At 33.6% G+C, this 18710-nt stretch overlaps 1 protein-coding gene across 1 annotated transcript in view; it reads right to left on the bottom strand.

The window, feature by feature from the left end:
* Positions 1 to 18142, bottom strand: part of PRKACB (protein kinase cAMP-activated catalytic subunit beta) — an 86060-nt gene extending 67918 nt beyond the window's left edge. Inside the window, exon 1 of the mRNA XM_021709137.1 lies at positions 17659 to 18142. Coding sequence (XP_021564812.1) covers positions 17659 to 17845 — 187 coding nt within the window. The 5' untranslated portion in view covers positions 17846 to 18142. The remainder of the gene's footprint in view (positions 1 to 17658) is intronic.
* Between the last annotated feature and the right edge of the window lie 568 nt (positions 18143 to 18710).

Genomic DNA, 18710 nt, shown 5'->3' with positions numbered 1-18710 from the left:
TAATTAAAAAAACTAGACAGGAAGTTGAAAAAGATGCAGAAAACTTAACACCCTCAAAAATTTACACTAATAAGATACAGAACCTAACACCAGCAGAACACACCTTTTTTTCAAGCGCACATGGAAATTCTCCATATTAATCATATGCTAGGCAATGTAAGTATCAATTAATTTGAAAAGATTGCTAATTTCTTTAATAATATGGTCTCTGATCACAGCAAACAAATTAGAATTAAACAATACAGAGAAATTTTAGAAATCTCCAAATATTTGGATATGAAATCCCAAATAAATTAGAAAAATTTTGAACTGAATGAAAAAAACCTACAACATATCAGCATTTACTGAATCTAAATAAAGCAGAGCTTAGAAAAAAAATTCATTGCCTTAACCACTAAGGTTAGAAAAGAAGAAAGATCTCACAAATCAATAATTTAAGCTTCCACCTTAAGAAACTAATAATAATAATAATAATAATAATAATAATAATAAAGAGCAAACCAAACCAAAAACAAAAAGAAGGAAAGATCAGAGCAGGATTGAATAAGATAGAAAACAGAAAAACAACAGGCAAAAATGAATGAGACCAGAAGTCTTATTATAAAACTTATTCTTATTAGCTAGAATAACCAAATATTAAAATAAAACAAAACAAACCAGAGAAAATATTACTTATAAAAATCAGAATGAAAAGACAATATCACCATTGATGTTAAAGAAATTACAAGAATTTTAGTTACAAGGGAACACTATAAACAACCTTATGCCAATCATATAAGATAATGTAGATGAAATGAACAAATTCTTAAAAAGATACAAATTACCAAAACTATTTCAAGAAGAAATAGAAAATCAAAATAAACCTACAACAAATAAAATTATTACATTAGTAACTAAGGTTTTTTCCCACAAAGCTCAGGTCCACTGGGGAATTACATGAAATATTAAAAGATAATACAACACTACACAAGCTCTTGCCAAATTCAGAGGAAGAGGAAGCACTTCTCAACTCATTTTGTGAGGCCTGATACCAAATTCTGAAGGCAAAGATCAAAAGAAAACTATAGACCAATATTCATCCCAAACATTGATGCAAAAATTTTTTTCAAAATACTAACAAGCTTAACATAGTAATATGTAAAAAGGATTGTATATCATGGACATGTTCCAGAAAGGCAACGTTGGTTCAACATTGAAAATCTATTAATGAACAACTCCATATTAATAGAGTAATATGCAGAAGAAGCATTTCACAAAATCCAGCAGCCAGGATAAAACCACTCAACAACTAGGACTAGAAGGGAACTTCCTCAAACTGAAAAAGGGCATGGGGGTCGGGGGAGACCCTACAGCTTTTGTCATATTTAAATGGTTGAAAATGTAATGTTTTCCCCCTAAGACTGGGAAGAGGGCATTTACTGCTTCTATGCAACTTTGTACTGGAAGTTCTAGTTGGTGCAATGAGGCAAGAAAAAAGAAATTAAAGGCATACAGATTGATAAAGAAGAAATAAAGCTGTCTTTATTTATTTGCAGATGAAATGAATCTATATGCAGAAAATTGTAAGGAATCTGTAAAGAAACCATCAGAACTAAAAAATGAGTTTAATGACATCATAGGATATAAGATGAATATGTAAAAATCAATAACATTTATACATACTAGGAACAAACAATCCAAACTGTGAAATTAAGAAATAGCTCATTCACAACAGTATCAACAGAAATATAATACTTAGGAATTACTTTAATAAGACTTGTACACTAAATAAATTAATAAAGAACACTTACATAAATGGAGAGACATTTCATTTTCATGGACCTCAAGACTCAATATTGGTATGATGGCAATTCTCTATAAATTAATCTATGGATTCAACATTACCTCTGTGAAAATTCCAGCAGCCTTTGCTTTAGAAACTGACAAGTTAAAACCAAAATTTATATGAAAATGCTAAGGACCCAGAATAGTCAAAACAATTTTGATAAAAGAAAAACCAAGTTGGAGGACCTGACTTTAAAATTTACTTTAAAGTACAGTAATCAAGATAGTGTGGTACTGACATGAAGGTAGACGTATATAGTCACTGGGACAGAACTGAGAATTAGAAAATGAACCCTTACATTTATGGTCAATATGGTCAATATGATTTGACAAAGGTGTCAAGACAATTTAATAGAAAATAGAAAGTCTTCTCAACAAATAGTATAGTAGAAACTGTATAACCATATAAAGAAGAACTTCAATCTATACCTCACACCATACACAATACTCAAAACTGAATTTTTAGAAGGAAACGCATATTAAAAATCTTTATAACCTTGGGTTAGACGTAGATTCTCTAAGATCTGGTACCAAAAGTACAATCTATGGAGGAAAAAAAAAAAGATAAAATGAACTTCACTAAAATTATATACTTCTGTTGTTCAAAGACATCATTTTTAAAAATGACAACAAAAGCCACAGACATGGAGGGAATATTTGCAAAGTATATATCTCAAAAAGAACATGGTTCAGCATATATGAAGAATTCCTGACTTTATCATAACACAAACAACTAAATTTCAAAAGTGGGCAAAAGATTTGAAAATACATTTCTCCAAAATAGATACACAAATGGCTTATAAGAACATAAAAATATGCTCAATATCATTGGTTATTAGGGAAATACAAACTGAAATGATAATTTTGAAATACCAATTCATATCCACATGATGGCTGGAATGAAAAAGACTGATGATACCAAGTACAGACAAGCATGTGAAGAAACTGGAACCCTGTTACATTAGTGGTGGAAATGTAAAATGGCATAGTCATTTTGGAAAACAGTTTGGGAGTATCTTAAAAAGAAAAACATTAATTCACCATATGACCCAGAAATTCTACTTCTAGATATCTACCCAAGAGAAATAAAAATGTATGCCCACACAGTTATTTAAAAATATTTATAGCAATATTATCAAAATAGTCAAAAACTAGAAACAATTCTCATGTTCATTGATTGCAGAATGGATAAACAACAAAAAAATAACCCAGCAATAAGAAGGAACCAACGATAAATGTATTCTACAACATGGATGAACTTCAAAAATACTATTCCAGTGAAAGAGGCCAGAAACAATAGATTACATATTGTATAATTCCATTCATATAAGATGTCCAGAAAATAAAATCTATAGAGATGAAAACAGATCAGTGTTTATCCGAGGTTGGATGAGAGTGGGAATTGACTGCATATTCGTAACAAAAGAACTTTTAGAGATGGTGAAAATATTCTAAAACTGAATTATGGTGATGGTTGGTTGCACAACTCTATGAATTTACTAATTAACATTTAATTGTATACTTACAATGAGTGAGTTTTATGTAAAAGTGACAGTCTGTTTGAGACTGATTTTCTTTGTTGTGGGAAGAATCACTTCAGTGGACAACTTAATTATGTAAATGTAAGGCTGGTAGACATCCATTACCTGAGAGAGTAACCTAACAAAATCCTTTGGGGCTAGGTAAAAGAAGTTTCTTCTAAAACTCTGTGGTAAACAGAGATAATTAAGGGAAAAAAGATAAATAGATCTGCATAAAAAATAGAGCAGGAATTCTGAAAGGGATTGTGTTGGTCCATTTTGCATTGCTCTAAAGGAATCCCAGAGCTGAGTAATTAGTAAAGAAAAGAAATTTATTTGGTTCAGTGTTCTGCATGGTGCCAGCATCTGCTCAGCTTCTGGTGAGGCCTCAGGAAGCTTTTACTCATGGGAAGGGAAGGAGAGGCAGCACAACACAGCAAGAGCAGCAGCAAGACAGAAGGAGGAGGTGCCCGGCCCTTAGCCCCCAGTTCTTGCATGAACTCAATCTTTGGAACAAGAACTCATTCATTACTTCGGGAGGGTACCAGGCCCTCCTTGAGGGACCCACCCCATGACCCAGACTTCTCCCACTAGGCTCCATCTCCAACACTGGGAATCACATTTCAATATGAAATTTGGAAGGGACAAACATCCAAACCATATCAGAGAGTAAAACCTAGATCCCATCCTTTCTGAGGTTCAGAATGACCAGAATCTCTTTCATGAATATTAATAATAGATCTGTGTCCATGAGCAGGAAGGCACACAAAGAAGGCTTTATCAAAGAGAAAAGGATAATCTGAGTTGGTGATTTAGGCTGAACTTTAGAGACATTGCAGGCCAAAGCCAAGTGCCTACAAAGGCTAGGTAGGTAAAACAACAGAAGCAGTGAGGTTAGAACAAATCAAATTGTATAAACCCAACTAATGAGGACAGTTATTCAGTGCTGCCTATTTTTTTTCATGTGAGAACAAGATGCCACTAAAACTAGTTTTTCTAATGGTTTTAGACTATGAAAGTCCAGATATTTATATGAATCTCTTGATTTAGAATCATGGTATTTTATGTTTATATATAAAATACTGACATCAAATTCAATTATTTTAAAAAATACCACACAAACTAAACAAAGCATATCTGTGAGCTGCATTTGGGTCACAGACCACTGGTTTGCTATCCTTGGACTAGATATTTTAGAAAGGTCTGATTCTTGTACGGTGTGGAGATGGGCTGAAAGTACCTTCTCACACATTCAACTTGGCAAGGAAGCCAGGATGACTAAGCATATGAGTATAAATTAAGAAAATGAAATCTTGTGACATAACCCTTGAAGGAGCATAATACTGAAAATATTGGCTCATCCTGTCATCAAGAACCACTGAAGTCTCTGCAAGGATCAGTAGCATCCCATCAATGAGAACAATGATACATCAAATTCAGTGGGACCACTTTTTAAATCATAAAACAGTACAGCAGTGGCAAAATCAACAACAGCTGAAAATGAAATCACTAGCTTACATACTAGTAAAAAAACCCCATCTCTTTTCAACTAACCTTTGGAAAAAAGATTAGTTCCTTCAAAATGGGTAAACTCCTAGAAGTTCAGCAAAACTTGAAGTGGTTGAAAGAAGATTCCAGGAAAGAGGTACTTGTAAGTCCTGATAATTTGAGTAGGTAGATGTGTTAGTGATCAATTAGAATATTTAAAAGATGAGACCTTATTTGTAACCCAATTGAGCCATACTTTAGTTAAACAATAATAACTAGACCCCAGAGCTAAAAGCAGCATTGTTTTAGAATTTGCCAGTAATATTCAATCCCTTAGACAACATCTCATTTTCCCAGTTTCAACTTCTTATCTCTTTCTAGCTGACATCTTATTTTCTTTTTTCTTCTTCTTTTTTTTTGAGTTGGAGTCTCACTCTGTCGCCCAGACTGGAGTGCAGTGGCCGCCCCGGCCACCACAGCCTCGACCTGCTGGGCTCTGGCGATCCTTCCACCTCAGCCTTCCGAGTAGCCGGAATTACAGGCGCGCGCTACCACGCCCGGCTGATTTTTTGATTTATTGTAGAGATGAGGTCTCGCTGCCCAGGCGGGTCTTGAACCCCCAGGCTCAGGCAATCCACTCACCTTAGCCTCCCAAAGGCGCAGGATTACAGGCTGAGCCACCGAGCCCAGCTTGACATCTTATTTTCAAAGTTCTTTATCTCTCAGATCAATTGCTATTACTAACTGACCAATTTTTAAAAGCGAAAATTTTTGGCCCCAGCGCAGTGGCTCAGGCAGTAATCCCAGCACTTTGGGAGGCCTAGCTAAGAGGATTGTCTGAGCTCAGGGATTCGACCAGCCTAGGCAACTCGGCGAGACCTCATCTCTACAATAAATATTTTTTAAAAATCAGCCAGGCATGGTAGTGCACACCTGTAGTTTCTGCTACTTGGAAGGTTGAAGAGGAAGGCTGCCTGAGTCCAGGAGGTTGAGGCTGTGGTGCCCATGAACGTGCCACTGCACTCCAGCCTGGGCAACAGAGTGGACTTCATCTCAAAGAAAAATTTTTTTGCTAAAGATTACATTGCTTATTGGAATCTTTTGTGATTCCATATAAATTTTAGGATTTTTTTCTATTTATGTGAAAATGTCATTGGAACTTTGAAAGAAATTGTATTGAATCTGTCGATTGCTTTGGATACTATGGACATTTTAAAACTATTAATTCTTCCGATCCTTAAACACAGATATTTTTCCATTTATTTGTACATTCTTCAATTTTTTTCTTCAATGGTTTATACTTTTCAATGTACAAATCTTTCATGTCTTTGGTTAAATTTATTCCTGAACATTTTTTTGATGCTACTGTAAACAGGATTGTTTTCTTGATTACTTTTTGGCATAGTTTATTGTTACTTTTGAGAAACACTACTGACTTTTTTTACATTTTGATTTTGTATCTTGCATCTCTATTGAATTTGTTTAATAGTTCTAACAGTTTTGGGTAGTCTTTAGGGTTTTCTATATATATAAGATTATACCATATCATCTGCAAAAAATGTACTTTTTTTCTTTGCAAATTGGATGCCTTTTGTTTTTCTTGTCTCATTGCTCTGGCTAGGACTTCCAGTACTACAATGAATAGAAGTGCTAAGAGTGAGCATCCTTGTCTTGTTCCTAATTTTACTAGAAAAGCTTTCATGTTTACACCATTGAGTATGATATAAACTGTGATTTATGGGCTTTATTATGTTAAGGTATGATATTAACTGTGGTTTATGGCCTTTATTATGTTAAGGTACATTCCTTATATAATTAATTTGTTGAGAGTTTTTATTGCGAAAAAAATGTTAAATTTTGCCAACACTTTTTTTGCATCGATTGAGATGATTATATGTTTACCCTTCATTCTGCTTTTTTGGTGTATCACAGTAATTGATTTTTATATGTTGAACAAAACTTGCATCCCAGGGATCAATCCTCTTTGTTCATGGTATGATCCTTTTAAAGTGCTGTTAAATTCAGTCAGCAAGTTTTCGATAGAAGACTTTCGCATCTATATTTAAATATATACTACAAAGCTATAGTAATCAAAACAGCACTGTAATCGTATAAAAACAGACACAGAAATAATGACATATAGAAATAAATCCATGCATTTATAGACAATTGATCTTTGACAAAGGTGCCAAGCACACATTATAAAGAGAAGACTTTTTCTTCAATAAATGGAGTTGGAAAAACTGAATATCCACATACAGAAAAATAAAATTGAACCCTTATCTCACACCATATATAAAAATCAATTCAAATTGGATTAAAGATTTAAACATAAGGCCTGAAACTGTAAAACTACTCAAAGGAAACAGGGGAAAAGCTTGCTGACATTGGTTTGGGCAATGAGTTTTTGACCCCAAATGCATGAGTAACAAAAGCAAAAGTAAACAAATGAGGTTGCATCAAACTAAAAAGCTTCAGTACAGCAAAGAAAACAAGACGGTGAAAAAACAACCCACAGAATGGGAGAAGATATTTGCAAACCACTATCTGTTAAGGAGTTAATATCTAAAATATATAAGAAACCTCAATGACTCAATAATAACAAATAACCTGATTAAAAAATGGGCAAAAGATCTGAATTGACATTTCTCAAAAGACACAGAAACTGTCAACAGGTATATAAAAAAATACTCAATACCACTAATCATCAGGAAAATGCAAATTAAAGCTCCAATGAGACAGCCCTTCATATCTGTTAGGAGGATTATTATTAAAAAAATGAAAGATAACAAGTGTTGGTAAGGATGTGGGGAAAAAGGAATCTTTGTATACTATTGGTGGAAATACAAATTAGTACAGCCATTATAGAAAAGAGTATGGAGGCTCTTCGAAAATTTAAAAATGGAAGTATTATATGACCCAGCAATCTCACCTCTGAGTATACATATCCAAAGGAAATGAAATCAGTATGTTGAAGAGATATCTGCACTCCTATGTTAACCGCAGCATTTTTCACAATATCCAAAATATGGAATCCACTTAAGTGTTAACTGACAAATGAATGGATAAAGAATATGTGGTGTATATACAATGGAATACTATTCAGGTTTTAAGAAAGAGAAAATCCTTTCATATGTGACAACATGAATGAACCTGGACATCATTACACTAAGTGAACTGTTAGACACAGAAAGACCAATATTGCGCAGTCTGATTTACACGTGGAAATTTAAAACGTCAAAATCATGAAAGCAGAGAATAGGATAGTATTGTCAGAGGCGAGGGGTGAGGGTCAAGGAAGGTGGAGATATTGGTTAAAGTGTACAAAGTTTCAGTTAGAAGGTGTTCTTAGCAGATATTGTCCTTTTTACAAATTGAAGGTTTTTGGTAACCCTGTGTCAAGCAAAATTTTCAGTGCCATTTTTCCTACAGCATGTGCTCACTTCATGTCTCTGTATCACATCATGGTAATTCTCATAATATTTCAAACTTTTTTATTATTTATCTGTTATGGTAATCTGTGATTAGTGATCTTTGATAACTGTAATTGTTTTAGGGTACTACAAATTGTGGTCAAGTAAGAGAGTTAACTTAATTGATAGATGTGTGTGTTATGATGGTTTCACCCACTGGCCATTCCCGTATCTCTCCCTTTCTTTGGGTCTCTCTATTCCCTGAGACACAACAGTATTGAAATAAGGCCAATTAATAACTTTTCAATAGCTTGTAAGTGTTCAAGTAAAAGAAAGCGTTGCACATCTCTCATTTTAAATCAAAAGCTAGAAATGATTAAGTTTAGAGATGAAGGTGTGTCAAAAGCAGATAGGCAGAAAACTAGGTTTCTTGCACTAGGTAGCCAAATTATGAATGCAAAAGAAAAAAGTTCTCAAAGAATATTAAAAGTGATACTATAGTGAACACACTCATACTTAAAAAAATTTTTTTTTTTTAAAAAGCAGGCTCACTAGCCGGGTTTGGTGGCTCAGCCTGTAATCCCGCGCCTTTGGGAGGCTGAGGTGAGTGGATTGCCAGAGCCCGTGGGTTCGAGACCCGCCTGGGCAACTTGGCAAGACCTCATCTCTACAATAAAACAAAAAAGTAGCTGGGCGTGGTAGCATGCGCCTGTAGTTTCAGCTACTTGGAAGGCTGAGATGGAAGAATTGCCGGAGCCCAGCAAGTCGAGGATGCAGAGGCTGGGAGAGGCCACTGCACTCTAGTCTGGGCGACAGAGTAAGACTCCAACTCAAAAAATAAATAAATAAATAAATAAAAGCAGGCTCACTGCTGATATGGAGAACGTTTTAGTGGTCTGGAGAGAAGTTCAAACCAGCTACGACATTTCCTTAAACCCAAGCCTAACTCAGAACAAGACCCTCTCTTCAACTCTATCAAGACTGAAAGAGGTAAGGAAGCTGCAGAAAAAAGTCTGAAGCTAGCAGAGGTTTGGTTTATAACTTTTAAGGAAATCAGTTATTTCCATAGTGCAAGGTGAAGCAGTGTGTTGATGGAGAAACTTCAGCAAGTAGTCCAGAAGATCTAGCTAAGGTAGTTGATAAAGTTGGCTACACTAAACAACAGATTTTCCATGTAGAATTAACAGCCTTTATTGGAAGATGTTATCTAGGAGTTTACTAACTAGAGAGGAGAAGTTAACGTCTGCCTTTAAAGCTTCAAACAGGCTGACTTTCTTGTGAAGGGCTAATATATCTGGTGATTTCAAGTTGAAGTCAATGCTCATTTACCATGACAAAAAACTAGGGACCTCAAGAACTATGCTGAATCTACTCTGCTTGTGCTCTATAAAAGAATAACAAAACTTGGATGACAGCACATCTGTTTATATCATGGTTCACTGAATATTTTAAGCCCACTGTTGAAACCTACTACTAGGAAAAAAATATTCCATTCAGAATATTATTGCTCATTGACAATGCACCTTGCTAACACAACATCCATTCTGCAGTCCTTGAATCAAGAAGTAATTCTACTTTCAAGGCTCATTATTTAAGAAATACATTATACAAGGCTATGAAATGCTATAGAACATGATTCCTCTGATGGATTTGGGCTAAGTAAATTGAAAACATTCTGGAGAGGATTCACCACTTTAGATATCTTTAAGCACATTCTTGATTCATGGGAAGAGGGTCAAAATAAAATATTAATAAGTTTGGAAGAAGTCGACTCCATTCCTCATGGATGTCTTTGAGGGAGGATTTCAAGACTTCAGTGGAGAAAGTAATTATAGATGTGGTAGAAAGAGCAAGAGAACTAGAATTAGAAGTGAAGCCTGAAGTTGTGACTAACTTACTGCAACCTCATGATAAAACTTGAATGGGTGCGGATTTGCTTCTTATAGATGAGCAAAGAAAGTGGTTTCTTGAGATGAAATCTAATCCTAGTGAAGGTATGGTGAGCAGTGTTGAAATGACAATAAAGGATTTAGAATATTTCATAAACTGAGTTGATAAAGAAGCAGCAGGAGTTGAATATTGCCTCCAATTCTGAAAGAAGTTCTACTATGGGTAAAACGGATGCTACAGAGAAATCTTTCATGAAAGAGTTCATTTCTGTGTAAACTTCATTGTTATGTCATTTTAAAAAATTGCAACGGCTACCCCAACCTTCAGCAAACACTGGGATCTGTCACCAGCCATCAACATTGAGGCAAGATCCCTCAACAGCAAAAAGGTTACAATTTGCCGAAGGCTCAGATGATCGTTAGCATTTTTAGAAGTATTTTTAAATTAAGATATGTACATATTTTTAGACAATGTTTTTGCCCACGTAAGGGACTATAGTACAGTGCAAATAGAACTTTTATGTGCACTGGGAAAGCAAAAATTTGTGTGACTCACTTTATTATCATATTCTTTTGATTGTGATGGTCTGGAACCAAATCTACAATATCTCCAGCATATGCTTGAACTTGAAAATTGCTATGTGAGTCTATCTTAAATAGGATTTCACCAAAAAGTATTAAGTACGTGAAATGATAGATATGTTAGATTGTTTTAATCATGCATATGATGTGCACATATATTGAACCATAATGTTGTACACCAAGAATATATACAATTTTATTTATTATAACTTAATAAAGCTGGGGGGTGGGAGCAAAAAAGAAATTTAACTTTTCAGTGTCAACAGCCTATAAATGATGGAGTTAAATTCTCAGATCCGTTTTGTGCTTCCACATTTGTGTTCTTACCATGGCACAGTTGTAACATAAGTATATTATGCCTTAAATTTTATTTAATGTCAATATGTTTTGAGAGAATTTATTTCTAAATGTTAGATTTCTTTAAAAAATCATCTCATTAAGGATAACAGCTATACAATTACTTTTAGAGTCTCAACTGCTATAATTTATCAAAAATAATTACAATAAAAATTTTAAAGTACCTTGGAAAAAAGCAGGAAAATTTCTGACAAACATTTGTAAAAAGGAAAAAATAAAGCATGCTTGAAGTGCCAGAAATTTTTTACTAAGGAATTTAAACATTGCAATATTGTAACCAAGAATCCTGCTTTGAAACATTTTTTTATCACTCACCTTTTTTTTTTTTCTTTTTCTTTCTTCTTCCTTGTTCCTTCCTCCCCCGTCCTCCATAAGGCATGCTTATCTGGTTATATGCCTGCTTAAGAATTCCAGAGGCTAATCTTAAAATACACCAGAAAAGAAGTCCTAACTATGAGACCCTTCAGCATAGGGAGAGTCATCAGAAGGTTAATCCATAACCTGACTGCCACCGAGATAACACCAACCAGAACTCTGGAAGGATCATCACTTAAGATAAGCCATCAGAACAAGACTCACAGACCTGTACCCTGAGCCACTCCCATATTTCCCAAACCAAGTTTCCTTTTAAAAACCCTTCTAATCAGTCTGAAAATTTGAGATCATCTTTGTAACTTTACTTGGCCATCTCCTCAGGTTACTGGCTCTTGAATAAAGCATATTTTGCCTTCCACCAAGTCTTCTCTCTTGAGTTTGGCTTTTGGGTGACAAGTGGCTGAACTTGGGTCCAGCTATAATATGGTAAGTGCTCTTTACTGAATACTGAAACTTAACTCCAAAAAGATATACATGTTTATCTGGGATGTAATTAATTTAATGCAAAAATCTTAAAATGGTCATAACATCTTAGAATTTTTCCTATAAAATATGATTTTGAATATGCACAAATATTTAGTTACAAGTATTATTATCATAGCATTTTTTATATAATAGCAAAAAGTTTAGAACAACCTTGCCAGGTGTGATAGTCACACCTGTAATCTAAGCACTTAGGGAGCTGAGGCAAGATTACTTGTGCCCAGAAGTTCGAGACCAGCCTAGGCAACATAGCAGTACACCAACTCTACAAAAAATAAAAAAGTTAGTTAGGTCAAGAGGTACACACCTGTAGTCCTAGTTATTCAGGAGGCTGAGGAGAAAGGATCACCTGGACCCAGGAGGTTAGGCTGCAGTGAGCCATGAATGTGCCACTGAACTAGAGCCTGGGCAACAGAGTGAAACTCCAACTCCACACAAACGAATAAACAAAACAAAAGCCAACCTAGATCACCAATACAAAAAGATACTGCAGAATAACTCTTTATAAGAAAAAAATTTTATGAAACGTGTACTGAAAGATCCAAATTTTGGAACTGGTGGAAATTTATATATCTATATACAAAATAAACTATATATACATAAATGTTAATAGTGGTTATCTTTATGTGGTGTTTTTTTGTTTTTTTTTTACTTTTTTCTTTGTTCTTTTCTACAGTTCCCAAATTTTCCCCAGTGAAAATATAGTACTTGGAAATCAGATTAAAATATTAGGGAAGAAGTGATTCTCAATCTTTAATGTGCATGTGAATCAGCTGGGAAGTCTTGTTCAAAATGCAGATTCTGACTCAATAGGCCTAGGTGGAGCCAAGATTCTTCCTGTGTAACAAGCTTCCAGGAGGTACTAATGATGACGGACTGGGACTACCTTTTGAGTAGCAAGGCTCTCTTCTAACCCTGTCCTTTGGCTATTTTTGCAAAGTACAAGCAAGTAAATCTACTCATTATGTTAGTACACTTATTATGTTAGTACACTTAATATATAGTACTTGGTGACGCTAAATGGCCCATAAAAACATTTTTAAAATTTCAAATCATTTAGTACTCCAATTACTTTAGTGTTACTATAAAGTCTGCTGATTACTCAAATGTTTATAAAAAGTTATGATTAAAATTACACACATGATACTGAAAAGTTCAGTGTCTCTGGAATGTGGTATTTACCATGGTCAGGTCAGCATTTACAGCATTTTACTTTTGGTTAATAGCCATAGGGCCTTTAAAATAAACTGCAAAGATCACAATAGAGCATATTAGAAGAAGCTTGTCAGTGTAAGACTATAGTGATATTTAATGTTAATCCAACAAACAATTCAGCATTTATCAAGAACCATGCTAGCAACACCAAAATAAGCTGACAAGTTACTTGCCTTTAAGGAGTTTAAAATCAAATAAAGGAGACAGATACATAAGGAATAATAGTAATATAAATTTACTACTATAAAATATACCATAGTAAAAGTCAGTGTAAGATGACATAAGAACATAAGGATGGTCATGGACTCTCTAACAAGATGAAGGATAGATACACGTGATGCCTTGGTGATTGTGCTACAGAGATCATAGCTGAGAGGAGGCTTAAAGTATAGCAAATCTCATTACTGGTAAAGTAGAGAAAGGGAATTCCACACAGAAGAAGTATCTTGTACATGTGTTGTCATAAAGAGGATCCATGATCTGACTATTCATTGCTATGTTCACTGTAGTGTCCAAAGCATTCAGTCTAATTATGTGCCCAGCAAAAACAGAAAGTGTATAGCAGCTATACACATTTCCTTGTAGTAGAATAAGCAAGTTACCATATTCTATATTATGTTAGCTAAAATTCTTTAGGCTTTGTTAACAAAGATTACATTATATTATTTTCCACTTAAAAAAAAATTGCATTGGCTCCTTACTATCTATTAGACTTTAGTAGAAAATTCTGGATATCTAATAGAAAACTTTTAAAGATCAGATCCACAAACTAACTTCCAAACAATATCTTACTAATTCTGTTTAAGTAAATTCTAAATGTTCCTATTTTCACATATTTGTGTATGTTATTTTCGTATAATAAAATCACTTTTTCCTCCTCTTCTATGTCTCCAAATTCGATTCATTCTTTTTTTTTTTTTGAGTTGGAGTCTCATTCTGTTGCCCAGGCTGGAGTGCAGTGGCACACTCACTGCCACCCCAGCGTCAACTTGCTGGGCTCCGGCAATCCTTTCGCCTCGGTCTTCCAAGTAGCCGCAACTACAGGCGTGTGATACTACGCCCGGCCAATTTTTTATTTATTGTAGAGATGAGGTCTCGCCAATATGCCTGGGCTGGTCTTGAACCAACGGACTCAGGCAACCCACTCACCTCAGTCTCCCAAAGTGCTGGGATTACAGGCTTAGCCACCAAGCCTGGCCTTCTTCAATATTCTTAAAGTCCCCCATATTCTCTTTAGTAATAATTTTTCTTACACTTAGTTTCTACAATAAGCTACTTATACATTTTTAAGCAATCATTTCATTTTGCCTTGAATACTATGTATGTTTACTCTTTCTACTCTTGTTTTTGAGAGTAAGAAAATACCTTATTTTTCCTACAACCTTGTTTGCTTACTATAATAAACACTCAAAAAAGGATTACCAAATGAGTAGAAATTGACTACTACCAAGAAACTTATGGAATAGTTGCAAATGGAAAAAGTAGAAAAAAAGATAATGTGGAAAGATAATTTTAAGATACTTTCTAATTTGGAAATTAAATTGATACAGATTCTGTGGACTAACAAATAGGAAGTAAATTGTCTGAAAGATCGTATGAAATTTGGAAAGGTAAAACTGACTAGATAAAGTGGTCTATTAGAAACACTTTAGCGATCTAACTCTGCCTGAGGAAATCCATAATCAAAATTGCTCATTTGTTCAATATAGTATTTAAATCCAAGATCCAATGATATAGATTTATATCCACAAGAAAAATAGACTACCAATTCATGGGAAAGGAGGACAAGTAAGGTGTTTGATGGTACTGACCTATTCATTTGTTAAAATGCTGCAGCTAGGCATTCATTAAGCTAAAATCCAATATTTAAAATGTATTTTGGGGTATCAGCTTGTGAGCCCCCAATACATACAAAACTTTGATCAAGGTCAGTATTATATAACTCAACACCAACATTTATGATAAGAAATATTTAAAAGCCAACCATAATAAGTTTGCTAGAAAGAGAATTTAATGAATATCAATACTCTTATTAATTCTGTGTCAGAACAAAAAGCAGAATTCCTCCATGCTTTTCTTTGAGCTTCATGTACTCATATGTGCATAGATTTAGCAATTACATATTTATGTTATCAAACAGGAATTCCTGTTACTTAATTTAATAGTAAAAAAGATGAAGAACTTTGAAACCACTATCTGGCCTTTGTTCTGCATTACTTCCTACATATAATGTCACTGGAGAAAAAAGAAACTTGGATTAGAGCTTGTTACATTTCATATCTGCCTAAATTGGTAATCAACCTTTATTCAGTAGTTCATGAACCTAATTTTTAAGAAAATTTTCATGTAGTGTCTGTCCTTAGTTGATTTCATAAAATAGCACTTTGGGAACAAGCATATTCAGAGTATTTACCATTAGGAGAAATACATTCTTTCTTCTTGTCAAACAAGTCATGCAAGTACACTGCTTGAAGTAACTTTGAAGAATGTGGTTTGTATGAAACTTTGTAAAGTCAGAACTTCTTTCCTAATTCACTCTACAAATGTACAAAAGCTTGTGTTTTCACCAAAAAAACTTGGAAATCTGAAACGATAGGATTCCTCTGTTTCTGTTCTATCAGTGTTTTCTTCTGTATATCAACATATTAGATGATAGGAAATTAGAGCTTCATGCTACCATACTCATCCTTACGTATAAAATTGTTGTTGTCTATTATGATATTTTTGGGATATGAAAAGGAGAGTAGAGGAATAGCTAAATCATGTGCATTCAGCTACTCTTTGAGTATTTTTTGTATCATGTACATCAGGGTTACAAAGTTTGCTCCTTATTTTATTTGGGTACAATTATCCTATTTATTTTATTTTTTGACTTCATAATAAAGAAAAATGTTAACAGAATTTTATCAGTCTGTTTTTCCAAAAGAAATCATGGCTCATGATACTATTTTCCATTACTATATTTAAAAATATATTTCAGAAAGCATCTCAGGTCAGATACATTTAAAAAATGCTAAGCGTTTAGTTCAAACATAACTTTTAATTATTAAAAACCCGTGACATTCATTTGAGATGCATTTACTAAATGCCCACTATATGAGGAACAGGTATTAGTACAACAAAAATTAATTCCATTCTGCCCTAATTCCCCATTTAACTTTAAATTCAAAGATCTCTGAAATGCATAAAAATGATTTTCAAAAGGGCTTAGGAGACTGCAATTTAACAGAATAGTATATTTTAATAATGTATCATTATTTCAATATTCAACAGTTCATTAACTTGAAGAATACATATATGTATATATTCATATTCCTCATCCATCAATTTGCTATATAGTAAAAACCAACCATAAATTACCAAAACCTTGAATAAAAAAATTTTGCACAAATATATGTTCTTCTCCAACTTCTCCCCTAAAATAGTTTGAATAAGGTAAAAAAAAAAAATTCTGATTCAGTAAAATATAAGTTTTTAAAAAATGCTTCTGTAGAACTGCCAAGGTGCTGTATAAACCAAGGAGTAAATTTTGTAAGCCATTCTTTTCTTTCTTTCTTTTTTTGTTAAACTATGTTTTCTTCTGTAACTACTAAGGAATATATAAGCAGAGGCAAACCCTAGTATTATTTGATGATCAAACAAACACACCAAAAAGGGCAAAAGCGCCAAGGGTAATTCTATTGTTCCTTTAATCAGTGACAAAAATACCTAGAGGAGGGTCCAAGGTGAGATGTGGAATGGAGGCACCAGTAATATTTATATGCGAAACTTATCTTTTAAAGTGCATGTCACCAAAATGATTCGATATCACTATTTTAGCAAAGCAGTAAGCCCAAACATTGTAACATGCCTGGAAAGAATGTGATGCATGCATAAACAACTTTCCCTCCACTTGTAGACATACGTATAAACAACATAAAATATAATTATGAAAGCTTTTGATAGACTGTTCTAAATGTAAGATTTTACATAGAATAATCATGCTTTATTTTAGAATAAAATAAAACTTGTAAAACTGAAATAAGTTGTAAAACTGAAATAACTTTCACACATGCATTTAAAAGTAAAAAGTGGTTAACATCATAAAAATTTAATTATAAATTTAGGAGTCTTCTTGCCTCTTTCAAAGTTTAAAACTTATAAATACAATAAATTTTAAAAAGTAAACAGATCATTGTTTCTAAAACTTAGTTATTTCATTTTTATATGGGAGCAACAACAGAAAATAGTACCATACACTTTCTAGTTGTAAGAATTTCATAGAAAATTTTCTCACTGATATTCAACTTAGTCAAATATAAAACAAAACAATGATGAAAGCTACATGATTCTGCTCAACTTATAATCAAGTTTTTGTGGAATTCTTTCAACTTCATCTACAAAATGTCCTTGTGCAAAATCTAAAATGACAAACAAAATGGGGTTCTTTATGTCTGATTCTAAGACTCCAATTATTATTTTAGCTGTTAGTTATATTGTACCATTAAAAAAAAAAAAAAAAAAAGAACTTACTTGATCTGTCCCATGAGGCAGTATGTTCAGAGAAATGAAGGCTGTCATTTTCCAGAGCTGTTTTCTGATCATGTGCAGTACCTTTAGAGTGTCTATGAAATAATCGGCTAGCAAAACCTTCCAACTTCTGAAGAGCGGTAGTTGTACCTGTATACTGGTTACAGGGCAGTTCTCTATAAGCTGCCATTCATGTGCATTTACACTTTACTTAAAGTAACTGCAAATATTTCCAAAAGGAGCTCAACAACTTCTTACTCAGAAGCTAAGAGCTATGCATGTGTCAAACTTCCTGTTTGCAGGGTATTCAAACCACTACTGCTGTTCTGTTTCCTGTTAATATAAAACAGCACATTTCTGAGCTTTTCTTTGCAAAACTTTTCATCTCAACTAGAGACGGGGATTTTTAAAACTTGCAGTATCTGTTTTATGTGTGAATGTTTTAATATTAATATACAGGTAAATGACAGCAATAAACATACAGCTTTATGTAAATAGTAGGCAGAAAATTTCTTTTAAAAAAGAAGACTAATTAAACATGTATTACAACCAGTGCAAACAACTAAAGGCCATACTAACCTCCAAATACAACATGCGAAAGACAGGCTGTTATTTTTCCAGCAAATCAGCTAAAATACAGATTTTATGAATCCTTACAAGCAGATAACTTTTTACCAAAAACTGGTATGAAATGTATAAGACAAAACTCTTGCAAAACAAACATATAATGCCTATGTTATTACTAAAAGAAAAATCTGAAATAGCACTTAAATAAACCTGATTGTTACTAACTCAGTAATTTAGGTCTAATATATACAAGAACTACAAAAACTCAGAATGACAGTATTGCTTACCAAACTTGTAATTTGCTGACAAATGTCTGACTACCTGCAATGTACTTTAAAAATTCTAAAATTTGAAAAAAGGAACAAAATACAATATTTAAATTATATAAAATCAGTCATAGCAAGAAATTTCAATTAGAAGAAAAACATTTTCTTCTAGTTGGCTGAGACATGTTAATTTTAAAATAACAACACTGAAGACTACTGCTT

Source organism: Carlito syrichta, unplaced genomic scaffold (genome assembly GCF_000164805.1).
Source record: "Carlito syrichta isolate Samal-C Ts95f unplaced genomic scaffold, Tarsius_syrichta-2.0.1 Scaffold67282, whole genome shotgun sequence".
NCBI lineage: Eukaryota > Metazoa > Chordata > Mammalia > Primates > Tarsiidae > Carlito > Carlito syrichta.
Note: the sequence above shows the minus strand (reverse complement) of the source record. Positions and strands in the feature narration are given on the sequence as shown.